At 44.4% G+C, this 18,926-nt stretch overlaps 1 protein-coding gene across 13 annotated transcripts in view; it reads right to left on the bottom strand.

Annotated features, from left to right (window-relative positions):
- Window positions 1-18,926, bottom strand: part of KCNIP4 (potassium voltage-gated channel interacting protein 4) — a 437,188-nt gene that overhangs the window by 35,553 nt on the left and 382,709 nt on the right. For 11 of the 13 annotated variants that reach the window (XM_081207941.1, XM_081207937.1, XM_081207940.1 and 8 more), the window contains one exon: window positions 2,814-2,938. In XM_081207941.1, coding sequence (XP_081064067.1) covers window positions 2,814-2,938 — 125 coding nt within the window. Of the gene's footprint in view, window positions 1-2,813; window positions 2,939-10,320; window positions 10,671-18,396; window positions 18,499-18,926 lie in introns of those variants that run through there. The other 2 variants (XM_081207936.1, XM_081207943.1) reach the window with 2 other exon arrangements.

The following is an 18,926-nucleotide window of genomic DNA, read 5'->3' on the forward strand; positions in this document are numbered from 1 at the left end:
ACCTATGGAAAATGAAACTTGAAAAAAGAGACATTGCACATATTATAGAAAACTTTAATAAAAATATTTTATTAAAAGGGGGGGGGGCAAGTCTACAAACCTATGTGCACCCATCAGCCAACTGCAGAATTTCCTAAATTGAGATAGGGAAACTCTAAAGCTGCCATGTCTAACTTTTGAATTTCTTCTGGGTTTGCCACTTACGTTTTGAAATAGGATGTGTGAGGACATGTGTGTGTACCCACTAGCATGAAACCTTTCTGCTGAAAAGTACACCTCTAAGCACTATTATGAATTTTGGTGCTGGAGGAGACTCTTGAGAGTCCCATGGACTGCAAGAAGATCAAACCTATCCATTCTGAAGGAAATCAGCCCTGAGTGCTCACTGGATTGACAGATCCTGAAGCTGAGACTCCAATACTTGGGCCACCTTATGAGAAGAGAAGACTCCCTGGAAAAGACCCTGATGTTGGGAAAGATGGAGGGCTCAAGGAGAAGGGGACGACAGAGGACAAGATGGTTGGATAGTCTTCTCAAAGCTACCAGCATGAGTTTGACTAAACTGCGGGAGGCAGTGGAAGACAGGAGTGCCTGGCGTGCTCTGGTCCATGGGGTCACGAAGAGTCGGACATGACTAAAAGACTAAACAACTTCAAAAGCACTATTCCAGCTTGGAAACATGCATGGGCATTACAAGTCAGACTCAGGAAGACGCTAAATGGAACCATTCTCTCCTGATGCACTTCAGCTTGCACTTGCCGTATTATTATTATTATTATTATTATTACTACTACTACTATTATTATGTTGTCCATCTGGGTGGCTCCCAAGAAAAACAGTAAAAGCACAATGCAACATCACACACTAAAAACTTCCCTGAACAAGGTTGCCCATTTTATATTCCAATTAAAAATGTGGTAACATTTTGAACACACCCAGGACGCTTATAGACAAAAACAGGTGCATACAGTAGAACCTCAGCTGTCGAACGTAATCCATTCCGGAAGACCATTCGACTTCCGAAACATTCGACAACCGAGGCGCAATGGGCAGTTGGAGAATTCAATTGAGAAAATTGAGAAACGCGTCTCAGAAGCCGTTCAACTTCCGGGAAATGGAAGCAATTACTTCTGGGTTTTCTGCGTTCGGGTTCTGAAACGTTTGGCTTGCAAGACGCTCGAAAACCAAGGTTTTACTGTAGCTTTCATTCTGCAAACCATAGATATTTACAGTGTTGAAAGGATAAGGCAATGTGCTCTAGAAGTGACTATGCTACTGAGAAGAGAAATGAAAGGTTTAATTTGTTGGAAGGGCCCTAAGTATTTAACATGTACTTGGGGAAGGGAAGTGTGTGGAAATATAAAAGCTGCTTCAAAAAAGAAAAACTTGCACGAAAATTATCAATGGCCCAAAGAGAAAGAAAGGCAGCATGCCGAGAGCGGCTGCTTGATAGTCTGGGCAATTTACTGTGAAGTGCCACTTGTACAAGGCACACCACAGCGCCATTGGCTTGAAAGGTTAATGACTGCGGCAATCACAGTTTCATTTTGCAGCAAATGGAGGTGACAGGAAAGCCAGCTACAAAATGGCGGTCCCCTACTGTGATGGCAGCTTGCCGATGATTCATCAGCAATGGTACTGAGGACTGGGAAGCTGAACATCGCTGGAGGCAGCCTCAAAAGCCTGTGGTGTTGAAGACCCTATTAAATCTATTTTTCAATTACAATGTAAAAACTATTTTTTTGAAAAAATAATAATTCTCCAAATTCCTCAAGCTTTGGCATTACTCAACTCTAGCACAGCTCCTCTCAGTAGCTATTTACTTATCAGGCAATTTGGAGCTCTTCAATTCCTTTTCATTATTTCCGCTTCTTTGTACATTAGTTCCTGCCGTGTAAATTTTAAATTATTACCCTATGCAAATCGCACACTTATTACAACACATCCATAGCTCGTCCACTATGTATACCTCCAACCCAGATTTCAAAATACGCATTGTTCCCTCAGTTAGCGACAGCCAGAAATGGCTGTGGATAGGCTCAGATAGCTCGGCGCTATTTGATCCTCGGCCGCGTCATACCCCATGCCAGCCAATCGGTGGGTGTGGGGTGGGTGTGGCCTCACCTACTTAGGTCTGGCGCGGCCGAGGACCTCCCTCTTTCCCACGCCACAGCTGATCCGGTTTTCCCTACCCTCCCACACTTTAGGCTAGGTTCTCTGACGTTGCTATGAACCTCGGTTGGTCACCTTCAAGGGGCATGGTAGGAATTTTTCCATCTGGCAGATTGGCTCCAGCCATTTGGTTTTCGCCTACCTCGTAGCAAACCGTCACAACTCCACGGTATGGGCGGTAGGCATTGGTGGGGGTACAGTCTATTGTTATGCTGATGAAGGGGGAGAGGGAGTCTCATCACCTTCTCCCAAATAAAGGGTAGTCCGGTAAAGGATTCCGGGGGCGTGGCCTTGTCCTAAGCCTATGGAGGTGTGGGCCCATGGCACGCCCCCATGCGGTGACCCCAGGGGAGGTCCTAGTTGGCGTGCCTCAGCAGGACTCCTCCCACTGGTGGTTAACCCTCACCGGCCAGGCCGGTTAGTTGTAGGACCAATGCCTAAGCCAATACCGCTCAATTCCTGTAATCAATAAAGCTATGGCCTAATTTGACCCATTAACTCAAATTCTTGTGTCCTGTGTCTTCATTTGGGGGGAGGCGGGAACTCGCCACGCAACATGGCTGACCTGTGAACTCAAGTACCAGCAAGTTCACATCAGGAGATGGCTGACCCCTTCTGCAGGGTCAACCAGGACCACTTACGTTTTTGAACCCTCTGTACAGAATCTGAAGCTCCTTCTTTGTGAATCTGCTCTGTGCTTCCAGCAGTTCGAGGGCTTCGGGTCGATGCCGCACAGTGGCCATTTCCATTTCATCTTCTACGCTGTCTGTGAGACCAAACAGAAGGAGAAGTGAGCAGAAAACAACCCATTACTTGGGAATTCATATCCAGTGCATAAAGGATGTGGAAAATAAGGCAAAGGGGGTCTGAGAGTTGGCAAAGAATATCTTTATGAGCTTGCTTTTGGTAAAGGTGCCACTCACTTAACAGTAAGTAATAATAATAATAATAATAATAATAATAATAATAATAATAATATTTATTTATACCCCGCCCTCCCCAGCCAAGGCCGGGCTCAGAGTGGCTTACAAGCAATAATAAAAATAAGTTGAATGATTACAACTTAAAAACAAAATTAAAATACAACATTAAATTATTGAAACATTAGAATAATAAAATGTAGCCTCATTGCAGGAGGAGAAGGAAAGGAAAAAAGAAAGAGAGGGAGGGAATCAAATTGGCTCCAAGCCAAAGGCCAGGCAGAAAAACTCTGCCTCACAGGCCCTGCGGAAAGAAATCAGATCCTGCCGGGCCCTGGTCTCATGAGGCAAAACGTTCCACCAGCCCGGAGTCAGAGTTGAAAAGGCCCTGGCTCTGGTTGAAGCCAATCTAACTTCCTTGGGGCCCAGGACCACTAGGGTGTTGCTATTTATGGACCTTGAGGCTCTCCGTGGGGTGTACCGGGAGAGGCGGTCCCATAGGCATGAGGGTCCTAGGCTGTGAAGGGCTTTAAAGGTCAAAACCAGCACCTTAAATCTGACCCTGTACTCTACCGAGAGCCAGTGCAGTTTGAAAAGCACTGGGTGAATATGCTCCCATGGCAGAGACCCCGTGAGGAGCCTTGCTGCAGCATTCTGTACCCGCTGGAGTTTCTGGGACAGCTTCAAGGGCAGCCCCGCATAGAGCGAATTACAGTAGTCAAGCCTGGAGATGACCGTCGCATGGATCACTGTGGCCAGGTCGGGGCGGGAAAGGTAAGGGACCAACTGCTTGATGCGGCGAAGGTGGAAAAATGTCGCCTTGGCTGTTGCTGTAACTTGCGCCTCCATGGAAAGGGAGGCGTCAAGGATTACACCCAAATTCTTAACAGAAGGCAATGGCACTAATTGGGCCCCCGCAAGAGAAGGGAGTTGGTCCCTCATCCCCATGCCATCCCGACCCAGCCATAGGACCTCTTTGTTTATCTGGAACAGTTATAAAATTGTAGGAGTAACTGGGCACGAGAAGGAGTTGATTTCCTTCATGAGCGCAAATCATCCCATGGATGAGCAAATTGCAGGTGCAAGGTTAGCAAAGCCAGTTGCTATGGTAACGGCCCAGTGCCCCAACTATATCTGTAATTAATGCATATCAGCGCAGTAGTATCTGTCTGTCAGTGTCACATCTTGAATTGCTCAACTTATTTAGATCAACGGAGCTACTTTGTACTTGTATCTATCTGTATCTGCAAAAGCCTGCAAGCTGTACATAGTTACATTCAGAATTCCTGAGCCTTACCTTCTGCAACAGTAAACTATCTGAATCTTCTCCTGCTTTTGTGTGGTGCCTGTTACTGGGAGTAACTTCCACTGTATGGGTATCTCACCTGAGATTCCTGCCAAAAATTGCATTCTACTACTGGAAAGAATTAGTTATAGCTAACCAATGTTGATTTTTGTTTTTATTGCCTGACCATGTGCTTTTGGACACTTCACAAGCAGGATTTTATTTTTTTTTAAAAAAAGCAAAACACCAAGGTGTGCACACAGCACATGCCCTGTCAATATTTAATAGGCATAACAAAATCAACTAATTAGAAGGCAGGGACAAACACAGAAGGGAACAAACAGTAAAGACTCCTCCTATACCAATTCAAGTATGTGTGAGTGCGGACTACTCCAGTCTAATTAGAATGTGGGGGTTAGGGGAGAGAAGCTAAATGATGTCCAAATGTAGACAGGCTCCAAATGAAGGCTTGTCCCGTCAGAAGAGATGAGAAGACTGACAGCAATGTTTTTCAAAATCTCAGCTTTAAAAAGTTGTAGCTCTGGTTGGCTATCTCTTTCTTTCTTTCTTTCTTTCTTTCTTTCTTTCTTTCTTTCTTTCTTTCTTTCTTTCTCTCTCTTTCTCTCTCTCTCTCTCTCTCTCTCTCTCTCTCTCTCTCTCTGTAATTAACTTTCCCCTCCACCTTTTTCCAAAAAAACACAATAAAATAGAATATTTTTCTTCAAGGATGCCACTGAAGTTTTGTTTGAAGTGAAGAGTTCTGCCATCGCAAAAAGTGTGAGATGCACTGATTTAAAGTTTTTTTCTTTTTCTTTTTTTAAAAAAGAACACCTGGATTTTAACTCATTTACATTTGTTAAATGAGTTACATTTAACTCATTCACATTTGTGTTTTATTGCAAATATATGCTGCAACAGGTTCTTGAGACAGTACTAGTGAAATTAGGGGTAGATTTATTCTGCTTTATTAGTTGTTCTGCAAATGCTCCCACATTACTGATGTCTGGAGGGACTACAGTGCATATATACACACATATATATATTCAGAACATTTGAAGTTTGAAAAGTTATGGGATTTAAGCAGGAAGTTACAGGATGTGCTGGTTGGAAATGAAGCAGTATAACCACTATAAAACTTTTTCAGCTACATTTAATATTGTAAGTGGGATTGTGAAAGAATCAGCAGCACAAATAATCATCAATGTGTAATTAAAAAGACTTCTGGTAGGACCCTTTTCCATTGGATCCAATGTGTGTACTCAAAAATAAGTTCTTATCATTAAGTATGGTTACCAGGAAAGAAATCCTAGAGTCTAATGTTTACTAGACTCACTGGGATATATTTGTGAGTAAACCCGAATGGGATTTGGCTATAAATTAGCTAAAATCCTAGGCCTGGTTCAACATGTTTATCACTTGATGACTGCAACGTCGAGCGATGTGCCACCACAAACCCAACATTCATATCACCTCACATCACTGCGTGTGTGAATCAGTCATAGTTATAAACCTCAGAGTTGAATGAAAAGCAAGATCATTTACAGAGCCATTTTGAAATAAGAAAAGTCTTATTGCAAAGCAATCCTCCAAGGATGGAAAAGGCAAAGCAAGTAGGATGACAGGATCAAATGCAGTCCTCACAATTGGTATCTCACATTGTTTTATCCTGCTTATGGAAAAGCTGAAACATCAGTGCAAGGATCACTTTAGATCAGCGTTTCTCAACCTGTGGGTCCCCAGATGTTGTTGGACTACAACTCCCATCATCCCTGAGCTCTGGCCTTGCTAGCTAGGGGTGATGGGAGTGGTAGTTCAACAACATCTGGGAACCCACAGGTTGAGAAAAGCTGCTTTAGATGATACAGCTGATCAGACTTTCACTGCTATTGCTGAACAACCATAATGAACAGACTCTGGTCTGAAAAGGAAACAAACCACGATGTGGCAGAATTCAGCTATCTGGGTCACTGGGTTGTAGCTGTCATACTCAGAATAGGCCCACTGAATTTAATGAACATTATTAACACAGGTCCCTTAATTTCAATGGGTCTACTCCGAGCAACACTTAGTCGGACACAGCCCTCGGTATGAAAACATCAAAAAGATGGTGGTCTAAGGAGGCAATGGGACGTTTAATAGAGCTTTCCAGCTAATTTCAATTAACAGGAACAGACGGCAATGATGATATTTAGTGCCTACTGAACACTACAAGATTAAAAGCACTAGGAATAACACACAACTAGTTGTTCCTCATCCTCTTAGAACAGTCAGTGTAGATCAGGCACCCCCAAACTTGGCCCTCCAGATGTTTTGGGACTACAACTCCCATCATCCCTAGCTAACAGGACCAGTGGTCAGGGATGATGGTAATTGTAGTCCCAAAACATCTGGAGGGCCGAGGTTGAGGATGCCTGGTGTAGCTAAAACAAAATACAACTAATCCAGAACGCAGCAGCTAGACTGGTGACTGGGAGCGGCCGCCGAGACCATATAACACCGGTCTTGAAAGACCTACATTGGCTCCCAGTACGTTTCCGAGCACAATTCAAAGTGTTGGTGCTGACCTTTAAAGCCCTAAACGGCCTCGGTCCAGTATATCTGAAGGAGTGTCTCCACCCCCATCGTTTTACCTGGACACTGAGGTCCAGCACTGAAGGCCTTCTGGCGGTTCCCTCATTGTGAGAAGCAAAGCTACAGGGAACCAGGCAGAGGGCCTTCTCGGTGGTGGCGCCCTCCCTGTGGAACGCCCTCCCACCAGATGTCAAAGAGAACAACAACTACCAGACTTTTAGAAGACATCTGAAGGCAGTCCTCTTTAGGGAAGCTTTTAACGTTTGATGTATTACAGTATTTTAATATTTTTTTGGAAGCCGCCCAGAGGGGCTGGTGAAGCCCAGCCAGATGGGCGGGGTATAAATAATATATTATTGTTATTATTAAAATGGCAGTGGGCCATTTATAGCTTGAGACATTGGGGCTTATCTCTCAAGTATGCATAAAACTGAAAATTTAATGACAGAGCATTCCATGGAAGTAAGAATAATTTTGAGAATCTGTATGCTCTGGAAACAGAGAATCATAGAATCGTAGTATTGGAAGGGTCTCTATGGGTCATCTAGTCCAGGTTTTCCTCAAACTCGGCCCTCCAGATGTTTTTGGCCTACAATTCCCATGACCAGTGGTCAGGGATGATGGGAATTATAGTCTCAAGACATCTGGAGAACATCTTTGAGGAAGCCTGATCTAGTCTAATCCCCTGCCAATGCAGTAATCTCAACTAAAGAAGAAGAGGAGTTTGGATTTGATATCCCGCTTTATCACTACCCAAAGGAGTCTCAAAGCGGCTAACATTCTCCTTTCCCTTCCTCCCCCACAACAAACACTCTGTGAGGTGAGTGAGGCTGAGAGACTTCAGAGAAGTGTGACTACCCCAAGGTCACCCAGCAGCTGCATGTGGAGGAGCAGAGACACGAACCCGGTTCCCCAGATTACGAGTCTACCACTCTTAACCACTACACCACACTGGCTCCAAGACAGTCCAAGACAGCATCCAAGACAGATGGCCATCCATCATCTGCTTCAAAACCTCCAAGGAAGGAGAGTCCACCACCTTCTGAGGGAGTCTGTTCCACTATCAAACACTTCTTACCACCAGAAAGCTCTTCCTGATTGTTTAGTCGGAATCTCCTTTTTTGAAACTTGAATCCATTGGTTTGCGTCCTACCCACCGGAGCAAGAGAAAACATCCAAATCAGAAGGAAAAAAAGAGGTGTTGGAGCTCACCCTTGTTCTCTTAGAATGGCAATGATGAGAAGTGCTGGAGCTAAGATCCCGTGTGCTCCAGCTGAAAAAAAAAGCCTTGCTTGGTATACTTTTTCAGCACTGCCTTACAATGCAGTTGCACAGGCCTTCCATTCTCACACCCCTATCCTGGCTTGCTTTTGTCATGTAAAGCTGGTGCAGAGGGCTTCAGGTACAGTAGGTGTCACCCTATTTTTCGCTCCATAAGGCGCACCTGACCATAAGGCGCACCTACTTGAGGAGACTCTTGAGAGACCCATGGACTGCAAGAAGATCAAACCTATCCATTCTGAAGGAAATCAGCCCTGGGTGCTCACTGGAAGGACAGATCCTGAAGCTGAGGCTCCAATACTTGGGCCACCTCATGAGAAGAGAAGACTCCCTGTACAAGACCCTGATGTTGGATGAAAGGAGAAGGGGACGACAGAGGACGAGATGGTTGGACTGTGTTCTTGAAGCTACCAGCATGAGTTTGACCAAACTGCGGGAGGCAGTGGAAGACAGGAGTGCCTGGTGTGCTCTGGTCCATGGGGTCACGAAGAGTCGGGCACGACTAAACAACAACTACTACTTCTTTGGGAGGGGAATTCAAGAAAAAAAATATGCGGCTCTTGGGGGCTTTTGCTGGAGGTGGGGGAAGTGAGAGAGCCTTGCTTTGTCCCTTCCCCCACCTCATGCAAAAGCCAGGGATAGCCGCGCAAAGCCTCCCCAGGGCAGCGGCATGAAGGCTCCCCGCTGCCCTGCGGAGGCTTCGTGGGCTACCCCACAGCTGCTCAGGAGCTTGTCCGGGCTGGCTTTCCCCCACCCCCAGCCCCAAAGAGCAGGTCAGGGCTGGCAGGGGAAGCCCGGGTCCCCCCCCAGCCCCAGGGGCCACACATCACTCCATAAGACACACAGACATTTCCCCTTAGATTTTAAGAGGGGAAAAGTGTGTCTCATGGAGCGAAAAATACGGTATTTCCTCTCTCAAAGTTGCTTTCCCTCCAAAGAAGTAAAAAAAACAAAAAACAAACCCAGGCAAATCTCCCTTTTATCCGTTGGGATGAAAAACAGAGTGGGGGTGTGTGCGCACACTTTTGAATAGACAAATAGCCAAGAAAGAAAGGGTTAAACAAATTCTCTCCACCCCCCCCCCCATTGCTTTACATAATAAGAAAGTAAGTGGGGGGGATTTATCACATGAAATTCCTCCCTGAGTAAGCCATAAGTTAAGAAGCTGGCACATTTATCAGGCAGGAGGGTGTTGTGTGCCTTAAACCCTGTTTTGCCTGCTTGATCTGACACCTGACTCTCCCCCCCCCCCCCAATCCATAGCTGTCAATGTTTTCCTTTTTTTGAGGGAAATTCCCTTATTCCAAATAGGATTCCTTGCAAGAAAAGGGAAAAGTTGACAGCTATGCCCTAATCCATGACTATCACTTATACCAGGGGTCAGCAAACCTTTTCAGCAGGGGGCTGGTCCACTGTCCCTCAGACCTTATGTGGGGCCAGACTATATTTTGGAAAAAAATGAATGAATTCCTATGCCCCACAAACAACCCAAAGATGCATTTTTTTAAAAAAGCACACATTCTACTCATGTAAAAACACCAGGCAGGCCCCACAAATAACCCAGAGATGCATTTTAAATAAAAGGACACATTCTACTCATGTAAAAACACGCTGATTCCCAGACTGTCTGGGCCGGATCCGGCCCCCAGGCCTTAGTTTGCTTACCCATGACTTATACTGTTGCCCATTCAGTTAATGCCTACCTTTTTCAAGGTTAGACCCTTCTGCGTCCTGTAATGTATTTGAGCTCCCAGCTAACTATCATGAACATTTGCTTAATGCTTTTCCATTGAGCAATTCATCCTTGTATAGCTCAGAAATGAATGCACCCTAGAAGTCTTCACATCACAATTGTTGCATCTATTTTTCTTTTCTTATGGTGTGTCTCCCCTCCCCCCCCCCCCGATGCCAGCAATATACTTAAACGGAAATGAAAAAGCATAATTCACAGGGTGTATTTTTTTTAAAAAAAGAACCCAGGGACAAAAACATCAATAAATCTGCTACCTTTTGTTTTCAGGTAAGGGCTGATTCCTCTATAGAAATGTAATCTGAGCCAAAACAGCAACAAAAACAAGGATAATGACTTACTTGGTATCATGTGGAACAGCATTTCAGCAGACTTTTTGTCCAGTTTAATGAAACCTATTCCCAATTAAAGCAACTCAATTATATCAAATCAACACTTTAGGCCCTCATCCAACTGAATTCCCATTGACAGTAACAGATGATATTCATAACCAACACATTGCCCTGGTTTTAAGGGGCATGGCTTTGTTCTCCTAAAGAAATGGTGAAGCTGTCTCAGGTGGGAAGCCACTTGGTCAAATTACCCTCCATTCCTTGCACAAAGAAAATGAAGGCTGCTGCTAAAATTAGGCTAACAAGAGCACCAGGTGTGCGGGGTTGAGTTCCATTGAGATCACAGGTGGGGAAGGGAAGTTTAACCTTTCTTGTCCCAGCTGTGGTCCCAATGTAAAGTGTGCGTAAACGCACAATTTAAGGGAGTCGGCAGGAAGAACCCTGCCATACTTTCCAATGACACATTTAACATCAGTTTGGCACTAACTTCTAGAGCGCTAATGTCACATTTACTAAAACGCCAATGACTCTGCTATGCTGTGGCACACAAAATTTAAAACGCCACTCTGAAGCTGTGGCAGCAGCCGACAGCAACATCTCTCCAAAGGGCACTTATCTGTCTGTACAATTATCCACCTTTTATACTCGTTTCCACTTTTCCATGAAAGTTTAATTGACCCCAATCTGCAGCGACTGCAGAAGCCTGGAACTTCTGTTTCTCCCCGCTACTTAAGCATTGACAAACGAGGCTGTGTTTTGCAAGTGGCTTCCTCCAGATCTAGCCCACTCATCTCATGAACATTTACGAAGCTCCTTCGTTTCCACTGCGCAATTAAGCTTCAGTCCTAATCAAATAAGGGATGTGGGCGGCACTGTGGGTTAAACCACAGAGCCTAGGACTTGCCGATCTGAAGGTTGGTGGTTCGAATCCCCGCAACGGGGTGAGCTCCTGTTGCTCGGTCCCTGCTCCTGCCCACCTAGCAGTTTGAAAGCACGTCAAGTGCAAGTAGATAAATAGGTACTGCTCGGGTGGGAAGGTAAAGGGTGTTACCGTGCGCTGCTCTGGTTCGCCAGAAGCGGCTTAGTCATGCTGGCCACATGACCCGGAAGCTGTACGCCGGCTCCCTCGGCCAATAAAGCAAGATGAGTGCGGCAACCCCAGAGTCGGCCACAACTGGACCTAATGGTCAGGGGTCCCTTTACCTTTACCTTTACCTAATCAAATATATATATACGTGCAAGGGAGTCCCGCCACACAGGTCAATGGAGCTTATATCCAAGGGACCACAATCAAGTGTTGAGTTAAGACAAGCTTAGGCCTGATGATTTCAGCGACTGAGAGCTAATCTGCATATAATGCACAATCACATAGTAAAAAATGCTCCTGGGCTGTCCCATTTCAGATTGCAAGTGGGGGGGATCACATCCCTCATATTTAAAAATCTCCACATAGAGAGAGTTGGCATGTCAGATAGAAGGTTCTATCTTAGCCGTCTTCCCCATGTGCTAGCTTCCTGAGTACCAGGAGGTTGTTTCATAGGACAGCACTTTTACCTGTCACCCCTGGTATGTACATGGTACGCACCAGGAGCAGGTTCACTAAATGATGTATATACACTGGCTCTTATTCTCTGAGGTCAAACTACACATTACACTTAATGTGTAGCCTGCAGCTAAGTATGGGTTTACGTCTTACTCAAAAGAAAGTGCAGAGGACATGATCTAGTTTGGGCTAGCAATGTGTGGGGTTGGGAGGTTTCATACTTCCCTCCCCAGCTGAACCCTGTCCCACCTCACCAAAAAAGAGAAACTTCTCTTTCTCTCTGATTTTTTTTTTAAAGGCCCTATTTTTAAAAAGTTTCATTGGGGCATAGCTAGGGAATGAGGATTAAAACTTCTCTCCACATGTACTGTGATACCAATTCAGATTCCGCCCAATAACTTTTAACTAAGAAAAGATCACATACGAAGCTACCATCTGGATATTAGATGTAATTCATGCAGAGAATCTAAGGTGTTAGGACTGGAGTGCAAGTCATTTGTGGGCTGCAAATTTCAGTAAATACATTAATATGCATCTCTATATTTAAATAATTATTATGCACAGCACAGTGAATATTAAGATGTTCTAAATTAAAAATTAAAGGCTTTGTAGAATATGCACAATTCAAATATTTCTCATTTGCATTTGAAAATTAAATCTCCCTTTTCTGATTACAAAGGAAGGAGCAAGCTCCGCTGTTCAGTATTCAAGAGGCTCCAAGCTCCAATTTTCAAGTCATGATAAACAGCCTGTGAAAATTTGCTAGAACCTGCCATGCAAGCTCAATGTCACAGGTAATCCATTTTTTAAACAGACAAGTTTATGCTCCACTAATTTGTAACTTAAAAATTGGTTCCAGAAAGAACTGATTAAGTGGGTTTCCAATTTGCATCCAACAAAATGGCAAATTGGTCCCTGCAAATTCTTTTCCTCAGAAGAAGAGAGTTCTAAATGCTACTATGCAAATCTAAATCGCTGTCATTCTTTCAAGGTCCAGTTCCTAAAGTTTGGAGAAGCAGGATCAGTCTGTTTATAATATATATTCTTCCAATGTTGTTGTTATTTAGTCATTTAGTCGTGTCCGACTCTTCATGACCCCATGGACCAGAGCATGCCAGGCACTCCTGTCTTCCACTGCCTCCCACAGTTTGGTCAAACTCATGCTGGTAGCTTTGAGAACACTGTCCAACCATCACATCCTCTGTTGTTCCCTTCTCCTTGTGCCCTCCATCTTTCCCAACATCAGGGTCTTTTCCAGGGAGTCTTTTCTTCTCATGAGGTGGCCAAAGTATTGGAGCCTCAGCTTCAGGATCTGTCCTTCCAGTGAGCACTCAGGGCTGATTTCCTTCAGAATGGAGAGGTTTGATCTTCTTGCAGTCCATGGGACTCTCAAGAGTCTCCTCCAGCACCAGAATTCAAAAACATCAATTCTTCGGCGATCAGCCTTCTTTATGGATTCTTTCAATAGCATCATAAAATATGAACATTGTAGACTAGGATCATTTTCCCAGAACAGTTTAAGAACTAACCCCCTGAGAAAATGGGAGAAGACTAAAACTGGGTAATGGGCACCCCCATTATTATGAAGCAGACCCACACCATACTGTAGCCTTCTTAGACTTTACCGACTGGTGGGGTCTGTGTTGCTCCCAGGAGGGAGAAAGGAAGTCAAATGACACCGAGGTTGATTCAGAGAAAGAGTTTCTTCTGCTCTCCGAATAGCAGAAGGCACTTGCATGGTCAGTTCATAGCAAGTCCAAAGAAATGAGAGATTCCATGCAGTATATATATATCCTCCAGGATATACCCTCTCCCCCCTTCCCCAGGAATCCAGCCACGTAAGCTTATTGACATCATAGTTGACATCATAGATGTTCCTGCTCCTGTACTCTTAACCATAAAACCATAAAAGGGTGTTCCTGTTCGTGTATTCCTTATCTTGGGGTAAGAAGGTCACCAACTCTAAGAGTACTCCTGGCGCCGTTCCCGGTGGGCTGAAAAGGTCTGTGCGTCATTGTGGTCAGGATGTAAGATAAGATCCAGATGTGTCATCCCTGCTCCACTTTGGAACTGGCAAGGCCATTCATTAGGCGTTATGGACTGATAAAGGAGAGAGCTTTGTTTATACAGCTGTGTTCTTGTTATGCATTTGCTCAAGTGCTCAAGTTAATGGTTTTTAGCTAATGCACCCTTGGAGAAGGATAAATGAGGATTTTGGGGCCCGTTTCAGACTGACTGCACAGTCAGATTTTAGAATGGGAAAGCCATTCCTTCAATACATTTGAAGCACATCCAACACACATTTAAACCCTAGCACTTCCCCCAGCGAATCCTGAGAATTGTAGTTTGTTAAGGGTGCCAAGAGCTGTAGCTCTGTGAGGGGAAGACCACAGTCCCCAGGATTCGTTGGGAAAAGCATTTGTTTTATATGTGCTTTGAATGTGTTTTAAATGTTTGGTGCACATCTGCCCATTATCTACTGCTACAAACATTATTCTCACTGATCACAACAGGAGCTGTTTGTTCTACACGTATGTTGCTCCTTTGGAGAGTTATGATTGGAGAGCCAACATCTTTGCTCTGGGCTATCTCAAGACTACAGTAAATCCTAATGGTGAACTCATTCTCTAAATGTAATAATAATAATAATAATAATAATAATAATAATAATAATAATAATAATATTTTTTTATTTATTTCCTGCCCTTTCCAGTTCAGAAAACCGGGCTCAGGGCAGCTAACAACAAATTTAAAACACTTAATTGATGCAACAAAAACAGCATAAAATACAGTATAAAACATGAATAACAATAAATTCAGAATTCAAAAATCAATTTAGGGGGGAAATCCATCCAATAAACATTAGATGATCACCAGGGCTAGCTGGCTAAATTAGTCCTATTTGGGCCAGCGAGGAGACCAGGGGAGAATTAGCTGTGGGATCCCAGAGCGGGCAATCTTCATAAAAAGGGGAGAGGGAGGGAAGGAAGGGGAATAAAAAGATCAGGCTAAGTTCAAATTGAAAGCCAGGCGGAAGAGCTCTGTCTTACAGGCCCTGCGGAAGGAAGTTAAATCCTGCAGGGCCCTGGTCTCATGGGACAGAGCATTCCACCAGGTCGGAGCCATCACTGAGAAGGCCCCGGACCCGGTGCAGGATAGTCTGACTTCCTTAGGGCCCGGGACCCTAAGCCACAAAGCACCTTAAACCTGACCTGATATTCCACCGGGAGCCAGTGCAACTGGTAAAGCACTGGGTGAATATGCTCCCATGGCAGGGACCCCATGAGGAGCCTCGCTGCAGCATTCTGTAGCCAAAACAGCACCACCAATGCGCATGAAGGAATTATCCACAGGCTTGGGAAAATGCTACCATATGCAAAATCACACAAACTCACATTCCACACACCGAAAAGAATTTAAGGTAAACATTTAAATGGGGGGCAGCGTGATGAGGACTGTGCATGCTCAGAATCCACAGAACCCTGGCTGTTGAGAAGGGGAAACATGAAAATCAGAAGTAGAGCGAAGCAGAGTGTCCTGGAAGAATTCCAGAATAGGAACATCCCATGCCACAACTATTTTCTCACAGGTCCTACTTGGTCTAATCTAAAGTGTGATGGTGAAGTATTTACCCCACATCCCCAGAATAAACCAAAGACAACTTGACCCTGGAGTGAAGAGCCATATTTACACTACAGTGGTGCCTCACAAGACGAAAAGAATCCGTTCTGTGATTCTCTTCGTCTAGCGGTTTTTTCGTCTTGCGAAGCAAGCCCATTGAAGGATTAGCGGATTAGCGCTATTAGCGGCTTTTAGCGGCTTATCGGCTTATCGGATCAGCTGATAAGCGGCTTAGCGGCTTAGAAAAAGGGGGGGAGGGAAAAACCAGCAGGAACTCGCAAGACATTGTCATCTTGCGAAGCAAGCCCATAGGGAATTCGTTTTGTGAAGCACCGCCAAAACGGAAAACTCTTTCGTCTAGCGAGTTTTCCGTCTTGCGAGGCATTCGTCTTGCAGGGCACCACTGTATTACTTCAATCAGACAGCCTCATTTACTAAGCTTTCACTCCTCTTTCTGGCACGCTCAGACCTGGCTATGGTGATGCATGAATTAGTTATATCACAGCTAGATTACCATAACGTGCTCTCGGTGGGGCTGCCCTTGAAAGCCCACCCCTGAGATTTCAACTGGTGCAGAATCCCACTGCTAAAATTCTGACTGAGGCAAAGCGGGGGGGGGGGGATGAAGTGGGGGCAGAGGGGCGGGTTGCCCTGGGGGCCACTCAGGGGGTGACAAGATGGCCCCTACCTCCCTCCAGCTGTAGAGCAGCCGAGGGTGCACACAGCCAGTATGGGCGCCATTTGCGCGGCATCCATACAGACGTCCGTATGGGCTGCCGCTCTTGCGTTGAATATATGGGCTGCCACGCGTGCGCAGTCCATAAGGGACACTGCACATGCACATTCCGTATGGACAACTGTATGGATGGCAAGTTCGAGTGGCAGTCCATATGGAGTGTGCATGTGTGGCATCCCGTACGGAGTGCGCATGCATGGCCGCACATGTGCACTCCGTATGGTCACCGGGCACACGTGTCACCGGGCGGTTTGCCCCGCCCCTCGGCATCCCGCCCCAGGTGCTGGAGAGGGTTACTCCACCACTGAGGCCAAGTGCTGGGATCATGCGACCTCATTATTGCACAGGCTGCCCCTTCGTTGCCAAGCACAATTTATGGTGCTGGTTCTAAGCCTTTTACAGCTCTGGACCAAGGTACTTGTGGGACTTTCTCCTCCAATATGAATCTTCCCATTAAAGTCCACTGATGCAGCCCTCTTGCACATGCCATTACTTTCTGAGGCACAGTTTGTGACAATGCACAAGAGGCAGGGCTGGTCCACGACGTTTTGCTGCTCGAGGCAAAACAGAAAATGGTGCCCCCACTTGCCGCCCTTCTACTTCGAGGTGCAAGATCTACTACAGAAGCCACAAACAGAAAACGCATTCAAATTGTGTCCAAAAGGAAAATGTTACACATGAGAGCTAGACAGGGTGCCAGCCTTTGTCACCTGTTTCGCTTAGTAAATGAATAAATGCTTAAGTCAAGAAAGAACTTAGCATATGAAGTTGAATGTATGTAAATACACCAAAATCTTGAGGAAAAAAATTCCTGAAGAAAGAAATTAAATATTGTAGCTTAAGCCAAGAAGGAATGTAACATATGGACTTGCATGTTTATAAATATATCAAAACCGTGAAAGAGAATTTACTGAAGAAGCTTGAGACACTTCATGGGCGAAACAAACTTATCTTCATTGATATCTAACCCTTGAGCGCAACATCGCCGACACTTCATTTGCTCAAACTTACCTTTGTTGATATCTACAGTAGCCTGGCTAAAGGAACTTTAAAGACTGAATTTTCCTTTTGGACACAATTTGAATGAGTTTTCTGTTTGTGGCTTCTGTAGTAGATCTTGTACCTTGTTCTCTCAATTTTTGGATTATTAATATAAGATTTACAATGTAGAATGGTTTGGTAGTGGCTACTTGAGGTACAGATCTGTCACCTCTCCCAGTTTCCCCAGCCTGCCAGAGGCAACTGCCTCATGGGCCCTGAAAAGAGGCATTTTAAAAATCTATGGTGGCTCCCCAATAACTCTTTACAGTGGTACCTTGATTCTCAAACTTAATCCGTTCCGGAAGTCCGTTCCAAACCCAAAGCGTTCCAAAACCAAGGCGCAGTTTCCCGTAGAAAGTAATGCAAAATGGATCAGTCCGTCCCAGACTTTTACAAACAACCCCTAAAACAGCAATTCAACATGAATTTTACTATCTAATGAGACCACTGATCCATAAAATGAAAGCAATAAACAAGGTACTGCAGTCACACAATCAATCAACCAGTAGCTGAACTGGGTTCCACACAGTCGTAAAAACAAACAAAAAAGTCGCAAAAACAAAAACGCAAAATAAATAGCAAAAACAGACAGACCTCAGCGTAACGCTCAAAATGGGGCATGTTTGGCTTCTGAAAAAAGTTCGCAAACCAGAACACTTAATTCTGGGTTTGCAGCTTTTGGGTTCCAAGTTGTTCGATTATCAAGGCATTTGAGAACCAAGGTACCACTGCATTTCCATCCTGCTAGGAGCTAAACACTTTTTATTTACTGCTGCAATTGTAGAGAAGCTTGGTAGCAGTGTGGTCAAGATGACTTTAGCCACTATTATGGTTCTCCTCATCAGAGGAAACCTGGTAAGTTTTCAAGCCTTCCCCAAAACACAGTTCATAACCTACTTCTCCAACCATCTGCCAGCTTCGTGAAAGTCATGGAGGCCCATAACTACAGAATCCATCAAGTTAATTCAGTCTTTGAAATGGTATCTTCTCAAACACTCCAAGGTTGTAAAACAGATATCCAGCAGAAGGTTAAATCAAGAGGTTGTTGTTGATTTAAACAAAGTTAGTAAAATCATTTTTAAAATATACCTGATGATGCATGCAAATCTAACCACGAAATGGGAAAAGGAAAAAAAAAACTTGCTTTGAATATCAGGAGATGTTGTTTTGGCAGTTGAACAAGGCAAGAGCTTCATAAGTCGCTCTTTAATGCTGTGTTTGGTACTGCTCTGGGTGTAGAGGAAACCTAGAAGATACATGATCAGGGCTGTTAAAATCTCTTTAAAATAAACTTGCATGCTGTACATCAAACATTTGCATATTGAGGAAGGTAGCACAGGGAGCAAGCAGGCAAAAATTCCCAGTCGAGAAACATGGAGGACAACAAAATATCCACCTCTTTGCATTTATACCATGCCCCAGAGGCTTTTGTACAAATTATCTCTTTTTATAAGTGGATCATCGCAGCACAATAAATAAGGAAATGCAAATACTGTTATTAACTCATCTCTGCAGAGAGCCAGATGTCTGGGTGTTTTTTAAAAAAGATTAAGTGACAAAATATTGACAGACACCTCTGTAATTGCTTTAATTGCATTGTGATTCAAATATAAAACAAAAAATCCACTTTGTTGTCCCCCATGATGTTTTAAGCTCTACTGCTGAGTTCGCATC

This window comes from Podarcis bocagei, assembly GCF_964188305.1.
Source record: "Podarcis bocagei genome assembly, chromosome: 9".
Classification (NCBI taxonomy): domain Eukaryota; kingdom Metazoa; phylum Chordata; class Lepidosauria; order Squamata; family Lacertidae; genus Podarcis; species Podarcis bocagei.